Source organism: Melospiza georgiana, chromosome 24 (genome assembly GCF_028018845.1).
Source record: "Melospiza georgiana isolate bMelGeo1 chromosome 24, bMelGeo1.pri, whole genome shotgun sequence".
Classification (NCBI taxonomy): Eukaryota; Metazoa; Chordata; class Aves; order Passeriformes; family Passerellidae; genus Melospiza; species Melospiza georgiana.
Window position 1 is genome coordinate 8634556 of NC_080453.1, and position 18318 is coordinate 8652873.

The 18318-nt window shown below is 46.8% G+C and overlaps 1 protein-coding gene across 9 annotated transcripts; it reads left to right on the forward strand.

Annotated features, from left to right (window-relative positions):
• Nucleotides 1-245: 245 nt before the first annotated feature.
• Nucleotides 246-17865, forward strand: SRRM1 (serine and arginine repetitive matrix 1). 9 transcript variants are annotated; one of them, XM_058040098.1, is made up of 18 exons: nucleotides 246-347; nucleotides 2667-2756; nucleotides 3464-3586; nucleotides 5681-5851; nucleotides 6058-6170; nucleotides 7225-7425; nucleotides 7879-8094; nucleotides 8609-8728; nucleotides 10241-10512; nucleotides 10618-10698; nucleotides 11028-11114; nucleotides 11701-11839; nucleotides 12075-12116; nucleotides 13829-13933; nucleotides 14439-14900; nucleotides 15887-16064; nucleotides 16507-16701; nucleotides 16877-17865. In XM_058040098.1, the coding sequence occupies exons 1-18, from the start codon at nucleotides 327-329 to the stop codon at nucleotides 16979-16981; spliced, it is 2721 nt and encodes a 906-aa protein (XP_057896081.1). In that variant the 5' UTR covers nucleotides 246-326; the 3' UTR covers nucleotides 16982-17865. The 9 variants fall into 9 exon arrangements, with proteins under 9 accessions (XP_057896081.1, XP_057896082.1, XP_057896083.1 ...); XM_058040099.1 differs by having other exon boundaries at nucleotides 11031-11114; XM_058040100.1 differs by having other exon boundaries at nucleotides 8624-8728.
• The last annotated feature ends 453 nt before the right edge of the window (nucleotides 17866-18318 follow it).

The following is an 18318-nucleotide window of genomic DNA, read 5'->3' on the forward strand; positions in this document are numbered from 1 at the left end:
GCGAGACACCGACATCAGCAACAGCTGCGGGGGCCAACATCTCGCGAGAGCGTGACTCACCGTCGCGCTCCCCACGCGCGAGCGCGCCGGAGCAGCCGCGCTCTCTCATTGGCCCGGCTCCCGCGCGCGCGCCGGCGCTCCGCCAATCAGCAGGCTGCGCGGGGAAACCCTGCGCTGCGCGTGCCTGGCTCCGCCCACCCCCTCGCGCCTTCCCTCCCGCCTTCCCTCCCTCCGCCCCCCCACACCCCCGGCACGGCTGAGGGGGCGCGCGGTGCACGCCGGGACGGCAGCGCGCGCCGCGGCCGGGAGGAGGCGGAGGAGCCAAGATGGACGCCGGGTTCTTCCGCGTAAGTGCCGGCCCGGGGGGCCCCGAGGGCGGACGGGCGGCGCGGCGGCCCCGCCGGGGCACGGGGGCACCGCCCGGCCCCGCCGCAGGCCCGCGCTGGAGCCGCGCTGCCCCGCGCGGCGCCGCCGTGCCCCCCCGCCCCCGCCCTGCGCAAGCTCCTCGCCGCGGAGAAAATGGCGGCGGGAAGAGGCCGCGGCGGCGCGGCCCGGGCGGCAGCGCGGGGATCGAGCGGCTCCGGGCCGGACTCCGCACGGGGGGAGCTCCGCGGGCGCCCCCGGGGCTGCGCTCCCTGCCCAGGCTCCTCACGGGGTTCCTCACGGCCCCGGCCCCGGCGGTCCCGACCCACGCGGGGCCGTGTCACCGCTGCGGCCCCCCAGGCGCGGGGGGACAGCGGCCGAAGGGCTCTGAGGGGCCAGCCCGGGTTTGAGCTGTCCATGCTCTATAGGGGCCACGGTCAAAGCAAATAAACAACCCTGCCCCGGTGTTTATTGAGATTTTTTTTAGAGGTTTTAAAGGGTATTCATAGCAAAAAGAAGTGGGGCTGTATTCGTACGTTGGTATTTTGTTTTTAATCCTTGAGTTTCTTCTCTAGTCTTAAAGCTGTGCTGCATTTTCTGCAGAGACCGTGAAACCTACGCAGAGTCTATTTCTTTTCGTCCTTTTCCTCCATTAATTGAAATTACCTTTTCTGGGGGGTTTCCGTGATAATTTTTCAGAACCAATCTAAATTTCAAGGTTCATTCATTTGTTCAGCCCATATTATTTTAATTTCCTGCAGCTAGGGTGCTTTTAAAATACAGCAGCACACATAACCCCTCCCTTAGTTCAGTTCTGTGTTCATGGACTAACTTGGGAAAAATAATTGCAGATTAATTCTGCACTTGTTCTAATGCAGCTGTTAAAAGGTTTACAGTTGATTGACAGCAGGATTACTGGAGCTGAAAACTCTGGATTAGAACTGTAATATTCTTTTAAACTGGCCTGTGGAAGGTGGCATTTTATAAAAGCCAAAGCAGCGTGGCACAGAAATGGGGCTGTGAACTGTTCTGGTTTTATTCTGGGTTCAGGAGGAACCAAATGTGAAATGACAGAAATGCAGCAGAGCAGCAATTTGGATTCCCCATACCAAGCACTTCCTATTTATAATTCTGTCAGTTCTTCACATTTCTGTGAAGTTTCAGTGCAAACTTATTTTGTCTGTCTTTAAACTCCTGCAGCCCCCTTGCTCTGTCCTGTTTGGTTCCCTTTGCTCCCTGCCACGTGTTAGCAACAAGAAACTTCCATTTCCCTTCTGAGTTGTGAAATAATTTTCAAAAACCCCAAAAGGACATTGAGTTGTTGAGTGAGCTGGCAAGTATTGTGGGTTGTTTTGTAAGCCACACACAGACTGCAGATGTTGTAAAGAGTTTTAATCCTGGCAGTGCCTGTGCCACAGCCAGACTTTGGGATTCCCATGGTCTGTAATAGCAGGGAATTGTCAGTGGATTGTTCCCTTTCAATACCTGATGACTTTGCAATGTGTTCTGTTGCTAATTCCAGGTGCTTTCTGACCATAGTGAATTTACAGTTTGGGGTTTTCTCTTCTTTATTATAATTTAATTCCTTGACAGTTTATATTTTTGCTTGTGCTGAGCCCTGTTGTTCCATTGAGACTTACCTGTATAAAATTCCCTGGTTTCCATCAGTGCTTTCCAGAGTCAACTTCCCTAGCTGTGGCTTTGTCCTCAGTCAGGAGCAGCCCATCAGATGCAGCCCTGCATCTCCTCTAATCCTGCCTGCTTCTGCTTAAGCTCTGCCAGTACATTTTCCAGAACTGGGCTCCAGGCCTTTCCCTCCATAATGAATTAACCCACAACTCCTGTCCATGGAAGTGCAGCCAGCTGGTGAACTTTTAACAGAGCAGGATCAATAAAATGCATTCTTTGTGCTTCTCTTTGCCCCAGGGAAGCTGCCCAAAGGTTTCAGGGTGTCACTGTAAGCAAACAGGACATTTTTGCTCCTGGACAGAGGAAAACCACTTTATTTCTTTTATGAAGGAATTAATAAAGCCTTTTCCTGCAGTTTGATGCTGCTAATGCTTTAATTTGTGGGCAGTGCTGGGGGGGATATGATTAAGGTGTCACTGTGGGGCTCAGGAGCTGCTCACCCAAAATCCTCAGCCCTTGGTGAGAGCTCAAATTGAAAAGCACCTGGAAAGGAATAATTGACCAAAAGCAGCCTTGCAGATTGGTTTCACTGGTGCACTGTGCAGGCGTGTGGGAAATAACCCTTGGAGGTGGGCAAGGCCCTGCAGCTGAACCTGTTGTTTGCTGTGCTCCAGGGAACCAGTGCAGAGCAGGACAATCGCTTCAGCAACAAGCAGAAGAAGCTGTTGAAGCAGTTGAAGTTTGCAGAATGCTTAGAAAAGAAGGTAAGTGGGGTGGGGGAATGGGGAGCCAAACCCAGCAGTCACTTTTCACTGGGTATCAGGTGGAACTGAGGAATGTGAGGAATGCCTTCCCTGAAACCATACTGGAGCATATTTGGGATGTCCCCTTCAACATCAGGTGCAGCAGTGATATAAATGATCTGGTTGATGTACTAAATACCACCAGCAGGCTTTTGTGTAACATACAGCTTCAAAAGAAGTCAGCTTCCCAGCAAATACTGATTGATTTGGTGTTCTAAGCATCCTTAAATGCAGCCCCCCAAATTGCTGGGGTCTGGTGGACAGGGGAAGTGGTGAGCCTGGATCAAGACTTGCTTTGTCACTCAATTTCATTTCATTCATTTACTTGGGAGTGGCCAATAAACCGTACACAATCCAAGTTTCACTTTGGTTTTTTCCCTCTCTCTGCTCTTGCCAGTACTTTATTAGGGTTTGCTAGAAACTATGTTTTGACTTCTGTTATCATCTCCAGGTTCTAATTTTGGCTGTTCAGGAGAGGGAAGTCTCTATTAGGGAAGAAATAAAAGGGTATCAAAGGTGTGCTTTGATTAGACTATAACCTCTGCTGAACAGCAGCAAAGTGGTTTGAGACAAAACTAGGCTGAGGTAGTTATGAAGCAGCAAAAAATTCATTCTTCAGTGAAAGAATTCAGAAAAAATGTTGTGTTTCTGCTGGCTTTTTGATACAGGTGGACATGAGCAAAGTAAATCTGGAAGTAATCAAACCATGGATAACAAAACGAGTAACAGAAATCCTTGGATTTGAAGATGATGTAGTAATTGAATTTATATTCAACCAGTTGGAAGTGAAGGTAACAATTTTGTTGTGGATATTGTTTCTAAATGTGTAACATAATTATTTATGAATTCTATTGAATCTGTGAATTTCTCAAGTACAGTTAGGAGGGGTTTTGTTACTTTGTATATTTTTGAAAGAAATTCACTGTGTAACAGCTGTAAGGCTGCAAGTTTAGTGAAGGTGCATAGTTTGCAAACTGCTCAGGTGAAAAATCAAACTTACTGTTTTAATTTTGCTGTTACATGTTAAGTTACTTTGACAGCAATTTTCTAATGATGATGTGATTTATGATTTAAAAGGCCTGAACCAAAATGGAAGTTATTCCTTGCGTCTGAAGTATAGCACCATCACCTTATTAGGTCACAGCAGAGTGAGTGTCCAATGTCGCTCTGACCCAACTCCCTTGATGATGCAGTGTGTGTTTGGAGGTGAGTTGTGTAAAGTGGCCGAACCAAAACATCCAGGAAAGAGCAATTGGGCAAAGCTTTACACTGCTCTTGAAATTACTGTAAAGTAGCTCAGGGTTTGTGTGCAGCATGAGGGGAATTCTGAATTGATCCGATGGTAATTTAATGGAGAGTGCTGGAGTCAGTGTAGACACCACATCTATAGCCATGTTAATTTTTCCTTTTGCTAATTGCTGTAGGCAGTATTTACAAATAGTATTTCTATTTGCTGTAGTTAACCTTCAGACTGATACACCGGATCATTTAATGCAGTAAACTTCATGTGAAGGCTATGAATAACATGAGGTGGTAATAAACTCAGTTTTTGTTAATATCTGCCACTGTGCCACTGCAACCCAAGGGACAGTAAAAGCTGTACAATACGAATTATTGGCAAACATTCTCATGCTGATGTACTTTACACTTAATCTTTCTTCCTAAGAGTTCAACCTTGTGTTTTGAGAGAACAGTTGACATTTCAACTGATAAAGGTATTGCTGTTTAAAAAAAAACCCTTTAAATTTCACTCTATTTTGAAGATGTTAATATCTATTTCATGAATATTTAGATACTTTTATATATAGAGAACAAAAAGGGGAAATAATTTTAAGTACTAAGCTAACTAAAGCCAGGGGTCATAATAGGAAATGTTTTCGTATCATGTGTTAGTGTAATACAAACTGAATACTCATTTTAATTCCCCTTATACTAAGCATGATTAAAGTTTAGAACTTTTTTTAAAAAACAATCTTTTCTTTTTTGTGGTTGTGTACTCATTATTGCTTGTTCGTCTTTTGCAATTTAGATAAATGATATAACATTAAACTCAAGGTGGTTGAGTTGCAGTAGGGAGTCGGAAGCAAGCCAAGGGAACATCTTTCTCTACAGGGGACTTGGCGATTCCAAACCCCCCAAGGTTCCAAGAAGAAACTGAAGACACCTGGAATCTGTACTTGCTTTGTGCTGTTGAGCTGTGCTTGTTATATGGACCTTGTTGCTTGACCAACAAACGACATTAGAATTTAAAAGCCCATTTTAACTTTGAAACCTTTTGACCTCTTAACCCTTTGTGGACATGACATGGTGACATTGAGACAATCTGTAAGGCACCTACTTAGCTCGTGCTCCCTCAGGCAGGCAGAGCCTTAGTTTGGGAGAAAGTCAGAAAATGCATGCATGACTCTTGGCCTTTGACTGCAGGAGAGAGGGATTGACAGGCTGCCATCTCCAGTGCCAGGCACTGACACAGCTTCTGTCCCTTGTGCAGATGTTCAGAGAGAGATTTCCAAGCAAGCAGAATCAAAACAACCAGGAAAATCATGTTTAGAACATAATTCTGAAATCTTGTAGCAGCATTGTAATGGTGTGTTAAATTAAAGGCCCCTGATTTCCTGTAGAGCAGCCACATGGTCCAAAAACTTACAAAACCCACAAAGGATTAACAGGCCTTTCTGACTATTTATGGTAAGGCACAAAAAGAAAAAAAAAAATAATACAATAAACTTACATTGATGAGAAATGACTAGGGAAAGATTTTTAAAACGTAGTTTTTGAGTGTATATGTATTTTAGCCCCCATGGTAGTTTTAATTTAAGTTTAATATAGACTGTCTGTTGTTTTTTCAGATAACCGGTTTGTCTTTCTGTCATATCTCTTTGCAGAACCCAGATTCCAAAATGATGCAAATCAACCTGACTGGTTTTTTGAATGGGAAAAATGCTAGGGAGTTCATGGGAGAACTGTGGCCACTGCTATTAAGTGCACAAGAAAACATTGCTGGTATTCCAACTGCATTTCTGGAACTGAAGAAAGAAGAAATAAAACAACGACAGGTGGGATTCTTTTAAATGGAATTGTGGGTGGGTGGTGAGCATGGGGCAAAACTGGTGGGTGTTCCAGTAGACATTTTGGGATCAGCAAAATTCTGTCTGGGCAAAATGTTCCAGTCCTGAAGCAGATATTTGCTGGTGTTGGACATGCATATTTGATAAGGTCTGTGTGCTGCCTCTGAGTTAAGTGCTGATATTTGGTTGCACAGATAGAGCAGGAGAAACTGGCTTCCATGAAGAAACAAGATGAAGACAAAGAGAAGAGAGATAAGGAAGACAAAGACAACAGAGAGAAAAGAGACAGATCCAGGAGTCCAAGAAGGTAATGAAAATGCACAGGCAGCATATGAGGAACAGAGGGAGGACACGTGGCAGAGAAGAATTAATTGAGCTGTGGAAATACTCCCCTTAGCTATTGTAGCAGGCTGGCCTGACCTACTGCTGAACAGGAACTGCAAGTAAACCAGAGCAGCTCTGACGGGGGCGTTGTTTTTAGTGCTTTATCTGTTCCAGGCTTTGTTAGTTTTAGTTTTGAGGGAGTTGAGTTTTTTGTTTGACATCTTAATTTGTCAGTCAGCAACAGCAAGTGCAGTGCTGTGTGTGCTCTGAGTGCTGCAGGCAGTGCTGGGTGTCCCTGGTGCAGAGGGCTCTGAGTGTGGCTGTTCCCAGGCAGTGCTGGGTGTCCCTGGATGAGGAGGGCTCTGAGTGTGGCTGTTCCCAGGCAGTGCTGGGTGTCCCTGGGTGAGGAGGGCTCTCAGTGTGGCTGTTCCCAGGCAGTGCTGGGTGTCCCTGGGTGCAGAGGGCTCTGGCTGTTCCCAGACAGTGCTGGGTGTCCCTGGTGCACAGGGCTCTGTCTGTCCCCGGGCTGTGAGTGCTCTGGCTGTCCCCGAGCTGTGAGTGCTCTGGCTGTCCCCGAGCTGTGAGTGCTCTGGCTGTCCCCGGGCTGTGAGTGCTCTGACTGTCCCCGGGCTGTGAGTGCTCTGACTGTCCCCGGGCTGTGAGTGCTCTGACTGTCCCCGGGCTGTGAGTGCTCTGTCTGTCCCCAGGCTGTGAGTGCCCTGTCTGTCCCCAGGCTGTGAGTGCCGTGACTGTCCCTGAGCTGTGAGTGCTCTGGCTGTCCCCAGGCTGTGAGTGCTCTGTGAGTGCCCTGTCTGTCCCCAGGCTGTGAGTGCCCTGTCTGTCCCCGGGCTGTGAGTGCTCTGTGAGTGCTCTGACTGTCCCCAGGCTGTGAGTGCTGTGGCTGTCCCCGAGCTGTGAGTGCTCTGGCTGTCCCCAGGCTGTGAGTGCTCTGTGAGTGCTCTGACTGTCCCCAGGCTGTGAGTGCTCTGTGAGTGCCCTGTCTGTCCCCAGGCTGTGAGTGCTCTGTCTCTCCCCAGACGCAAGTCCCGCTCTCCCTCCCCGCGGCGGCGATCGTCTCCCGTGCGCCGCGAGCGGAAGCGCAGCCACTCGCGCTCCCCCCACCACCGCACCAAGAGCCGCAGTGCCACCCCTGCCCCTGAGAAGAAAGAGGCCACTCCTGAGCCAGAGCCCTCCGTGAAACCAAAGGAGACCGTTGTGCAAGAGGCAGCTTCAAACAGGTGAGAGCTCTGTGTGTAGAGCCATGTGTTGCCTTTAAAAAATGGAGTTATTATTCTGATACCTCACTGGAGCTTGGTTTGGGCAGTGCCTGCTCTTCCCTGTGCCCCTGCAACAGTCAAAGCATTTATTTTAGAATCTTCAGTGAGATTTCTTTGTCCTCTGTAGAATTCTAAGGACAGTGTGCTTTGCTGCCGCTGTGATTTCATTGTCCTGCTCATCACTGACACTTGTGACAATGTCATGTTAACTTCCAGCTGGTTGTCATCATGTAGCTTCTATGTTACTTACTCTTTTTGAATCATTGTACCACATTCTAACTCTTTTCACAATTCTGGAGCAGTTTATCAGAGAATGGGCAGGAGGGTGTTTGCTGTAGGGGAATATCTTGGCAGCTTCTAAAATGCAGGCTGTGGTTTGTATATGCTTACAAATGAAGTCCTTATTTTTGACAGTGATATCCCAAAAGCTCCTAAACCTGAACCACCTGTACCAGAGGCTAAGGAAACTTCACCAGAACGTAATTCAAAGAAGGAGAGGGAGAGGGAGAAGGAGAAGGAGAAGGAGAAGACTCGTCAGAGATCCCCATCTCGGTCCAAGTCCAGGTCAAGGTCCCGGTCCCGTTCTCCATCTCATTCCCGACCCAGAAGGCGCCATAGATCACGGTCAAGGTAGGGCTTCAGGGGCTGACTGTGAAGCTTGAGAATATTTTCTGCTGCAGGTGCCACCTAATGTTCTTGGTCAGTGATGTTTTTAGAGGTGTTGAGCTGTGGATGTTTTGGGCCAAATGAGAAGGATGCATTTAGTGTATAAATGTGTTTGGGAGTGTTTTGTTTGTATTGATTTATGAGAAGATGCTCATGGTGACCAGCACTGATCAGAGAAGGAATTCAGCTGCTTAATATTGATAATGAGAATTGTGTAGCCTTTCTTTAGGACATGGGTTTGATGCTGAAAAATGCTTTCTTTACCTCCTTTTTTTTTATTATTCTACTACTTAATGGAGTGACATTGTTAAACTTCAAAGCCCTGATTGTGTCTGTACATTTGGCATCCTCACCTAAATACAGCCTTGATACAGTGCACTTGGAGGAAAGCAACTCTGCACTCAGTGCCCCGAGGATACATTTCCTCAACTCTGGAAGTTAGATAGTTGCTTTTCATTGGAATTTCTGATTGTGACAGGTCTTACTCCCCTAGAAGGCGACCCAGCCCGCGGCGCCGGCCGTCCCCGCGCAGGAGGAGCCCACCCCGGAGGATGCCTCCCCCACCCAGGCACAGGAGGAGCAGATCCCCCGTCAGGCGGTAAGAGCCCTGCTTTTTGAGACAGCTGAAGTGCTAAACCTGCAAAGTTAAAGGGAACTGTAGCTGTGTTAGCAAAATTCCCTGTTGATCTCACCTCAGCAGTGGCAGGTGTGTGATCAGAGTGATGGAGAAACTGCACTGTCACTTTTCCTGAGTGTGCTGTGGGGGAACACGGTTGCAGATGTGAAATTATTTATTCTGAGTTAGGGTAGTGATGAGAATTCCACCTTTTTGAAAAGTGGCAATTTCAGAGCTTTTTTTCTTTTTTGCTTCTTCAAATGGCTCTGGGTAGTTCCCAGCACAGGCTGACATGATATCCCTTAGGGCTTTTTTGCTTAAGTCTTAGTACTTTTCTTTCCTGACTGGGGGAAAAAAAATGAGAACAAGTTGGGAATTTTACTTGTTAGGAATTTTTAATTATGACTTGTATTTCTATCACCTAAAATTAAATTTGGACTTGAAGTATGTTTCTTCTTCATGTTCTCTTCCTTAAGATTCTTCAAGATTTGCCCTTTGGTGTTGCAAGTCACATTTTTCACAGCATAAGAATTGCTGTAGAGGCAAAGCTCTTAGCTGCCTTGCAAAGTAAATGATGTGCTTTTGGCAGTGTCAAAATAGACATTTGTCTTCATGGGGAGAGAATAGATTCTGATCCTTTTCATAGGAAGAGAATCAAAGTGATGCTTCTTTTGTGTACAGCAGTTGTTTTTGAGGAAGGAGCACTTCTCTTCCTTTCTGTGACAAGGTGATGACTATTTCCTGAGTTTGTCAATATGTTCATTTCACACAGTTACTGGGAAAACTGTGAAAAGTATCAAACATGTATGTTGCAAGATGTACAAGAGCACCCTTTCAGCAAATGTTTATCTCACTCAAGGTAGGGTTTCTTTTTTCCAGGTTCTCAGGAATTCTGCAGCCAAAGGTGGATTCTGCAGGTACACAATTGCAACAGAACTTGCCACAAATTTTGCCGCAGAATTCTGAGGCCCTACCTTTTAAAATTGCAAAGTAAAGATGAAAAACTAAAACATAAGGATGAATAGATGGATTCTGAATTGTTAAGTTGTTAAGTTGTCTGAAATTTTCACCTCCTGGTGTAAAACATTTTAGTGTCCTTGCACACTAAGCTCTTACCCAGATCTGCTCTGGAGATTGTTAAGTGACACGTGCTAACACAGACAATTCTCTTAACCACCCAAAAGTTACAGAGCCCAACCAAAACTAATTGTTTCCAGGGGCAAAGCTTAGCTGTAGCCTGTAGATTGACAGAAAGCCAGTGAAGGTGACACTAACAATTTTTAGCGCACTATTATAGTTAAGAATAACTGTGAAAGATTGGTCATTATCCTCCTCTTCTCCAAACCGAGTGTTGCAGGCAGTCCACCATGTTTGGGAAGTGCTGTTGTCTGTGGCTCAGTGTCTGTGCTTGCAAACAACCGCAGTTCTTTGTTCTTTGTGCTGACATGTTCCCCACCGTGGCAGGGCAGGAGCTGATGTGACTTTGATTTGCAGGAGAAGACGCTCCTCGGCCTCGCTGTCCGGCAGCAGCTCCTCCTCGTCCTCGTCGCGCTCCCGCTCTCCACCAAAGAAGCCTCCCAAGAGACCCGTGTCCAGCCCCCCCCGCAAAACGCGCCGGCTGTCCCCCTCTGCCAGCCCCCCCCGGCGCCGCCACCGGCCCTCGCCCCCCGGCAGCCCCCCGGCCAAGCCGCGCCGCTCGCCCACGCCCCAGCAGTCCAACCGCGCCCGCAAGAGCCGCGGCTCCGTCTCGCCCAGCAGGGCCTCAGGTGAGGGCACCGTCACAGCCGGGTTCCCTTTGGGACTGCTGTTCACATGTGCTTGTTGAAGGAGTGGTGTGAATTGCAGCTGAGCTGTTTCTTTTTGTCTTGTAGCGCCCAAGCATAAGAGCACTGAGAAAAGAGAGTCTCCTTCGCCAGCACCCAAGCCCAGGAAAGCAGAATTGTCGGAATCAGGTACGGCTCTGACTTCTCAGCTCTGCTGCTGGGTGTGGGGTTTTTAGTCAGAAATACTTGGGCAGGGAAGTGCTGAGCCGTCCAGGAAGTCTGGCACTGAAGGCAAGAGTTTTCAGAACTCTAAAAATGATCACTCCTGCTGCCTCCTTCTATTCAAGATTGCTTGGAATGAAAGTTCAGCCAAAGTGTATTTCAGCCTTATGTTATCCTAAGATTTGAGTGAGGGAAAACCCCATACCTGATGGTCTGCTGTCCGTAACTTCCCTTCTGCCTGCATAGGCAAATCTTCATCCCTGGTTTAAGTGCCCTGTCCTTGTGTGTCCTTTCAGAAGAAGACAAAGGAGGCAAAATGGCTGCAGCAGATTCTGTCCAACAGAGGCGTCAGTACAGGAGGCAAAATCAACAGTCTTCATCTGGTATGGAGCACAGAAATTCCCGAAAACTGCGTTGTAGTTTCCTTTTGCAGGAAGTAGTTAAGTTCAAATACAGATTAAAACTATTTGCTCTGTGCTCTGCAGTGCTATTGTAAACTTAATTACAGATTTGCCACTCATAATGAGGTCACTTTAATTATTACTCAGGAGGAATAAAAGTGACTTTTAAAGGTCATTACATCTTTTCTTAATGGGTTTGCATCTTTAAAATTGCGCTTCTAAACTCTTAACATCACGCACAAATATTGTGTGCTGTGGATTACATCATCTCTCCTTACTTTGGACTCTTTATGCTTGAGATCAGTAAATTCACCTGAGTATTTTTGTCCACATAGTTTCAAAAAGAAGCTGCAGTTCACCTTTTAAATTACCTGTCTAGCCAAATTTTATGGGGACAGTTTTTTATACCCAGTAGATTTTTTTATCACTTAAGTTCAGCCAACACCTTCAGTCAATCTGTTTTAAATTTTGGGTTCTCATTTTATGGGAGATGAGGTTGGTTTGAACTGCAGCAGTGACCAGTGTCTCAAAGATCATTTTCCAAGAGCGATTCTTTCTATGTTTGCAGATTCTGGTTCTTCATCTTCCTCAGAAGAGGAGAGGCCCAAGAGGTCGAACGTGAAGAACGGGGAGGTGGGCAGGCGCCACCGGCACTCGCACTCGCGCAGCCCCTCGCCCCGCAAGCGCCAGAAGGATTCCTCCCCTCGGTAACTCCTGAGCTTAGCTCATCCCTTCCTGGTATTTATGTCTATCTCTGCAACTCTCACCAAATACACATCAAGTCATGCCCACTCTGCCCAGACTTCTTTCAAGGTTTCCTTCCCATTACACTCATTTGGCAGAAATTGCTCTGACCTTTCTTTGATGGTGTTCATTTTTGCCTCAGACCCGTGGCAGATAGATCTGTTCTGTTTTGTTTTGTTTTCCCTCCACTGCTCTCAGGATGCAGATGGAAAAGAGGTGGCAATCACCAGTGATGAAAAGGTTGGTTAGAAATTCATCTCTTAAACAGGCTGTCATTTTTTTTGGCATGGATAAGCATTTGCCATCCTTTTGTCCATTAGACTTGCACACTCACAGTGATGGAAATTCAGACTGATGTGCTCCTTCTTGTGTTGGACCTGGAACCATTTCACTGGCAAAAACAGAAGGAGCAGCACCTGCTCTGTGTCCCTCACTGCTCACCCCTTGTTAATTCACATCAGCCTGTGACATCAATAACTTTGATGCTGTTACATCCCACTGATGCCTGGAAACAGCTGAACAGTTGTGTTCCTCAGGGGCTCCTTGCTCCAGACACCCAGCTTTGGGTGAGCAGTGTTGGGTTCCTGCTGCCACTGACTCAAAACCCTCCTGCACACTTGCAATAAGCAATTAAGATCTTGATCTTCTGGGTCAGAGATGATTGGAGTTTTCAAAACTCTCATTTCTCAGTTCAAGCGATATTTGAAACTACTGGAAGTAGACAATCAGTAAAACAGCAGTGACTTTTTTATTTGTGACACTTTTTGCTCTGTGTTGGTCTAGAAATACAGAAAGGTGCAGGAAGCTTGATGGGTTTATTAATTGGATGTAATGACCCTTGAGCAGGCTGTAATTAAGCCTTAGCTAGCAGATACTCCCAGCACACATCATGATGTAGGAGATAAGGATGACTCCCTCACCAATGCAGACCTTCGTAATTATGGATCCTGTCAAACATTTCTATGGAAAACAGGTTGGGATTCAAAGGCTTTGATCTTGTTTTGCAACACACTGAATTCACGTACTGCCTGTTGCATAAATACATGTTTAATTAGGACAGTTGGTACATTTGAAGGCTGGGGGATTTTTGGATCATAAAAGAACATTGTATTTTGAAGCAAACTCTTATCTATAAAAGTGTGTTTCATTGCCTTGGAGAACAATACCCAGCATGTTTGAAATCAGATCTCACTTAATGTAAATGAGCTGATTTGCTTTTTAATTGCTCTCAATTTTCCCTTATCCAGTCATTTTATCTTAATTGCTTTTTTTAAAAAAAGGGAGTATTTCACTTTGCCAGTATTCCTTTCCTTTAAAATTCTATGCAAGAATGTGTTAGATTAAAATTCCCTTTTCCAGAAGTCTGTTGTTAAACCCTGCAAAGTAGAAAATGACTCATTTGGTGAACAGTTTTAATCCAGAGAGCTGCAGTTTAGCAGCCTCTTTTTTTTCTTTTCGTTGCATTTCAAGAAATAAATAATTTTGGATTTCAGATGGAGCACAGTTTCACACTGTGAAGAAAATTACCTCCACCCAAGGCAAAATCAGCATGTGATCCATCACTCATTCCAACCATTTGGTCTTTCTTTGGCTACAAGGTGTTGATGGATCAGGTTGTGCAGATGTGGAATTGTGTCCTGGCTGATGTGGTGGGCTCAGGGTCACAGTCAGACACCGTGGTGGGCTCAGGGGCACAGTCAGACACCGTGGTGGGCTCAGGGGCACAGTCAGACACCGTGGTGGGCTCAGGGGCACAGTCAGACACCGTGGTGGGCTCAGGGGCACAGTCAGACACTCATCATCTCACACTCTTCAGAAAGGTTCAAGTACGTTTCTTTCTATCGGTGCTCCCAGTAGAATTCCATTTTGAGGTGCATGAAGGAGCAGATTCTGTGTAGTGGGAGCAGCTGGTGCCCTGGCTGCATTTCCTGATGGGTGCCTGTTTTCTGCAGCAGGAGGAGGAGGAGCCCCTCGCCGCCCCCCGCGCGCCGGCGCCGCTCCCCTTCCCCGGCGCCCCCGCCCCGGCGCCGCCGCTCGCCGTCCCCGCCTCGCCGAAGGTACCGACCCCCCCGGGCACCCCCTGCCTGCTCTGGGCCTCCTCTGGGCATGGGAAAAGGGCTCTGCTCCCAGTTCCTTCACTGGGAAGCTGAGGGGGCTGTGTTGTGTTGGGTGTGGTGGGTGCATGGCCTGGATGTTGTTGGGTTGGTGCTGCAGATCCTGAATTGGAGTTACACAACCATGGGATGGCTTGGGTTGGGAGGGACCTTAAAGATCATCCAGTCCCACCCCCTGCCATGGGTGGTGACACCTTCCACCAGCCCAGGTTGCTGCAAGTTTTGTACAACCTGGCCTTGGACACTTTCAGGGATGGGGCAACCACAACCTTTCTGGATTTAAAGAGTTTTATTTTAAACTCTTTTGACTTCTAAAGAATTCTAGAATTTAAATTTTGAGAAGTTTAAAGAACTCTAGAGTCCTTTCCCCCCTCTTTGGGTGCACTGCAGGGCACTGCTGACTGATGTCCATGCCTGGGTGACCCCTGACCGTTTGTTCTCTTTGCAGGTCTCCATCGCCACCCCCGCGCAGACGTTCTCCCTCTCCACGGAGATACTCCCCCCCGATCCAGAGGCGATATTCCCCATCTCCCCCTCCCAAGAGGAGAACAGCTTCTCCTCCTCCCCCTCCCAAAAGAAGGGCCTCCCCTTCCCCTCAGTCCAAGCGCAGAGTCTCCCACTCCCCACCGCCAAAACAGAGGAGCTCCCCCACTGCCAAACGGCGCTCCCCTTCCGTGTCTTCCAAGCACAGGAAGGGGTCTCCTCCCAGCAGATCCAACAGGGAAACACGTTCTCCACCACAAAACAAAAGGCATTCACCTTCACCACGGCCTCGAGCTTCCCACCCCTCCTCCAGCCCTCCGGCGCCGCGCCGGGGAGCGTCGGCGTCACCGCAGAGGAGACAGTCACCCTCACCCAGCAGCAGGCCCATCAGGAGGGTGTCCAGAACGCCAGAGCCCAAGAAAACAAAGTAAAGAAACCCATCTTGTCTGCTTGGGGTTTGATGAGGGGTTGTTGTTTAGTTGTGATGCAGTGGAAGTGGTTAAGGAATCACAGAATCCCAGAATGGTTTGGGTGGGAAGGGACCTTAAAGCCCCTCTAGTGCCACCCCTGCCATGGCAGGGACACCTTCCAGTGTCCCAGGCTGCTCCAAGCCCCAATATCCAACCTGGCCTTGGGCACTGCCAGGGATCCAGGGGCAGCCAGACCTGCTCTAGGTACCCTGTGCCAGGGTTTCCCCACCCTCACAAGGAAGAAATTTTCCCCAGTCTGCCATCTAACCCTGTCTCTGGCAGTGGAAGCCATTCCCCCTTGTGCTGCCTGCATGAAAAGCCCCTCTCCCTCCTTTTCATAAGACCCTGAAATGTGCCACAAGGTCTCCCCAGATCCTTCCCTTTAATTGCTGGCTTTAAAGAAAACCTAATTGTGTCTTTAAACCTAACTGTGGAAGGGGACCAACACTTCTCATCAGCTCAGAAATAATTCCATAAGTGACCATTCATGATAAACTGCTAAGATTGTAAATATTTTTGGCTTTAGTGAGATGCTGCTTTTCTGAGCAGACTGTGAGAAGTGTGGTGCTGGCTTATGAATTTTTTTCAGAAGGAAAATGTAGCTGAATGGAAAGCCTTGCACATTTAAATAGCATTGCTGTTCTCTTGGCTTTTAATGGGATTATAACTTAGTTCAAACAGAAAGGCAGCAGTCAGTTCTGAGCAGCAGCAGGGTTGTTTAACAGCTTTTCAGGCTGCATTATCCCTCTGCATTATGGATCCACTCTGCCATTGGATTGTTTTGCCTTTTTTATCACACCAGCAAAGCAATTTATCTATTTATTTTTTAAAATCAATTTAAATGTTCTAAGTGCAGTCTGACCAAGTTAAAGCAAAGATGTTCTTTTGGCTCTTGTGTTGATGTTGCCTTGTTCTGTCTCACCTCTGACTCTGTGTTCCCCAGGGCTTCCACCCCCAGCCCCCGGCGCGTGTCCTCGTCCCGCTCTGCGTCAGGGTCACCTGAGACAGCTCCCAAAAAACACCCAGGACCTGCATCTCCTGCCCGCTCTCGCTCTCCTTCTGCAAACTGGTCACCTGCAAAAAAGGCCAAGAGCCCAACTCAGAGCCCATCACCTGCCAGGGTATTTGTCTGCTCATAAAACAGCCTCTGCTTGGGAGGGCTGAGCTGCTGAGCGGCCCCAGGGTTATTCACAGGGGGGAAACTGCTTGGGGTCATTCTTCATTGTTAAAAACTTCTAAAAACAATTTGTAACATGAATTTTTCAAGCTTAACATCTCCAAGTGTGGGAGAAAATAGTGCTCTATAGAAAATCAGACTTCTGGGGAAAAGTCTGTCCCATTTCATGAGTGTACATGAGTTTTATGGTCTGCAAAGTATGGGGGGCTTATTTATGGTCAGTATCCTATGTGCAAACCCAGAGTATTCCCAGTGGGAGGAGAACAGATTGTTTGGTATCTTCACCTCCTCTTCTGAGGTGTTTCCCAGGGGCAGTTCCATTCTTTGCCAGGGAGGTTTGAAGCCTTAGAGATGAGTTGTAACATCTATTGAATTATTTACCACAGAATTCAGATCAAGAAGGTGGTGGCAAGAAGAAGAAGAAAAAGAAGGATAAGAAGCATAAAAAGGATAAAAAGCACAAGAAACACAAAAAGCATAAGAAGGAGAAGGCAGCAGCAGCTGCAGTAGCTGCTGCTGTGGCTCCAGCAGACACCACCTCAGCACAGGGAGAGCAGGAAGCAGAGACAGAACCCAAAAAGGTGAGAATTTGGGACTTTGTCAAGGGTGGGTGTGCCCTGCTCTCCTGGGGTTCTGACAGCCCCAATTCCAAAGTGAGATTTGGGGGGTGTGATTCCCTGTGGGGATTTCAGTGCTGGGAGGGCTCAGCCTGGCCAGCCTGGGGTGTTTGAAGCAGCTCTTTGTGTTTGTTTGAAGGAGACTGAGAGCGAACCCGAGGACAACCTGGATGACCTCGAGAAGCACCTGCGGGAGAAGGCCCTGAGGTCCATGAGGAAGGCGCAGGTGTCCCCCCCCTCCTAGGCCAACCCTTTGATATAATGTACATTTTATTTGGTTTGTACTCAGAATTCAATTTCAAATTGCTAAATGTGTTTGAGCTTTAGAATATAACATTTGTTGTAATAATTGCTAGGTTGAGGTTCACCATGTACAAAGGGCATGGATTTACATTACAAAAGGTGTCCACAGTGTACTAGTGACATTCTTTCATTGACAGCATAATTTCATTTAGAGTGAGACTTTTTAGAAGCAGTAGGAATTTGTTTTGGAGGTTTGAAACATGACCGTCAGTTCCCTCATTTCTTTGAAATCCAGCAGAGCCTTGAGCAGAATTTGTGAGGGGCTCATTTGACTTCTTTTGTATCACTTACATGATGCTACTAACCTTTGTGGTTTGTAGGCTTGCCCAGGAGTAAAACCACTGCAGAATTCAAGGAAGTACATCTCTATTTTAATGCTTTCTACTGTTGCCTGTATAGTCTCCATAAAGCCAATCAAGAATAGCAATTTAGAGTGGTACATAAATGAAAGCATGTTGTTTACCAGGACACTGTGGGTTTATATTGATGTAACATGTTGATTTGGAACACTGGAATTTCATTTGTATTTTTATGTTCTTTTTTTAAAGGGCAGTTTCCATGATCAGCAGACCCAGAAAAAAAATAATAATTCCTTCAGTTCCATAAATTTTGTTTGTGAGCTGTCGTTGCCCCATTCATAAATCTTGTCTCGTTACGGTTCTTCGGAATGGTCTGAGCAACTTTCAGAGCTGTGTTCTTTGAAAGTTTAGAGGAACCTGAACTTTGGATATTGTCATGTTTTCACTGTTCTTTGTTTTTGTTTTTTTAACTAAAGCTATATAAAGCTTGTGGATTAAACAAAATAAATTTCTAAATTTAAACAGATGTTGGCTATTTTTATCTGGACGTTTACATTTGCTAATCAGCTTTGTTTTGTGCAGGATTAATGAGTGTTCAGAGATGAGAAAGTGTTTGATCCACTGTGCTGGCTCTGGAAAAATTGGGGCTTTTAACTGGCCTGGTGGAGCAGGAAAAGCCCTTTAATTAGTGATGCTCCTGTGGAGTTCCTGCCAAGCAGGAGTCTAACAGCCTTACCTGGGCAGTGTTTTGGGAGAATGGAGAAGCTCAAACTCAATATTTGCTGTGAAAATTGCTGGTCAGAACAAGTGAAGTGTTGGAAGGCCCTGCAAGAAATGAACAGCAGGTTTGATTAACTTGGGGAAGGAGCTGTAGTGGTGTGAGAGCTCATCTGAGGAATCCTGGGGGCTCCTTGCCTTTCCATAATTATGGAATCAGAGTGGGTTGGGACCTTACAAAGCACCCAGTTCAAATCCCCTT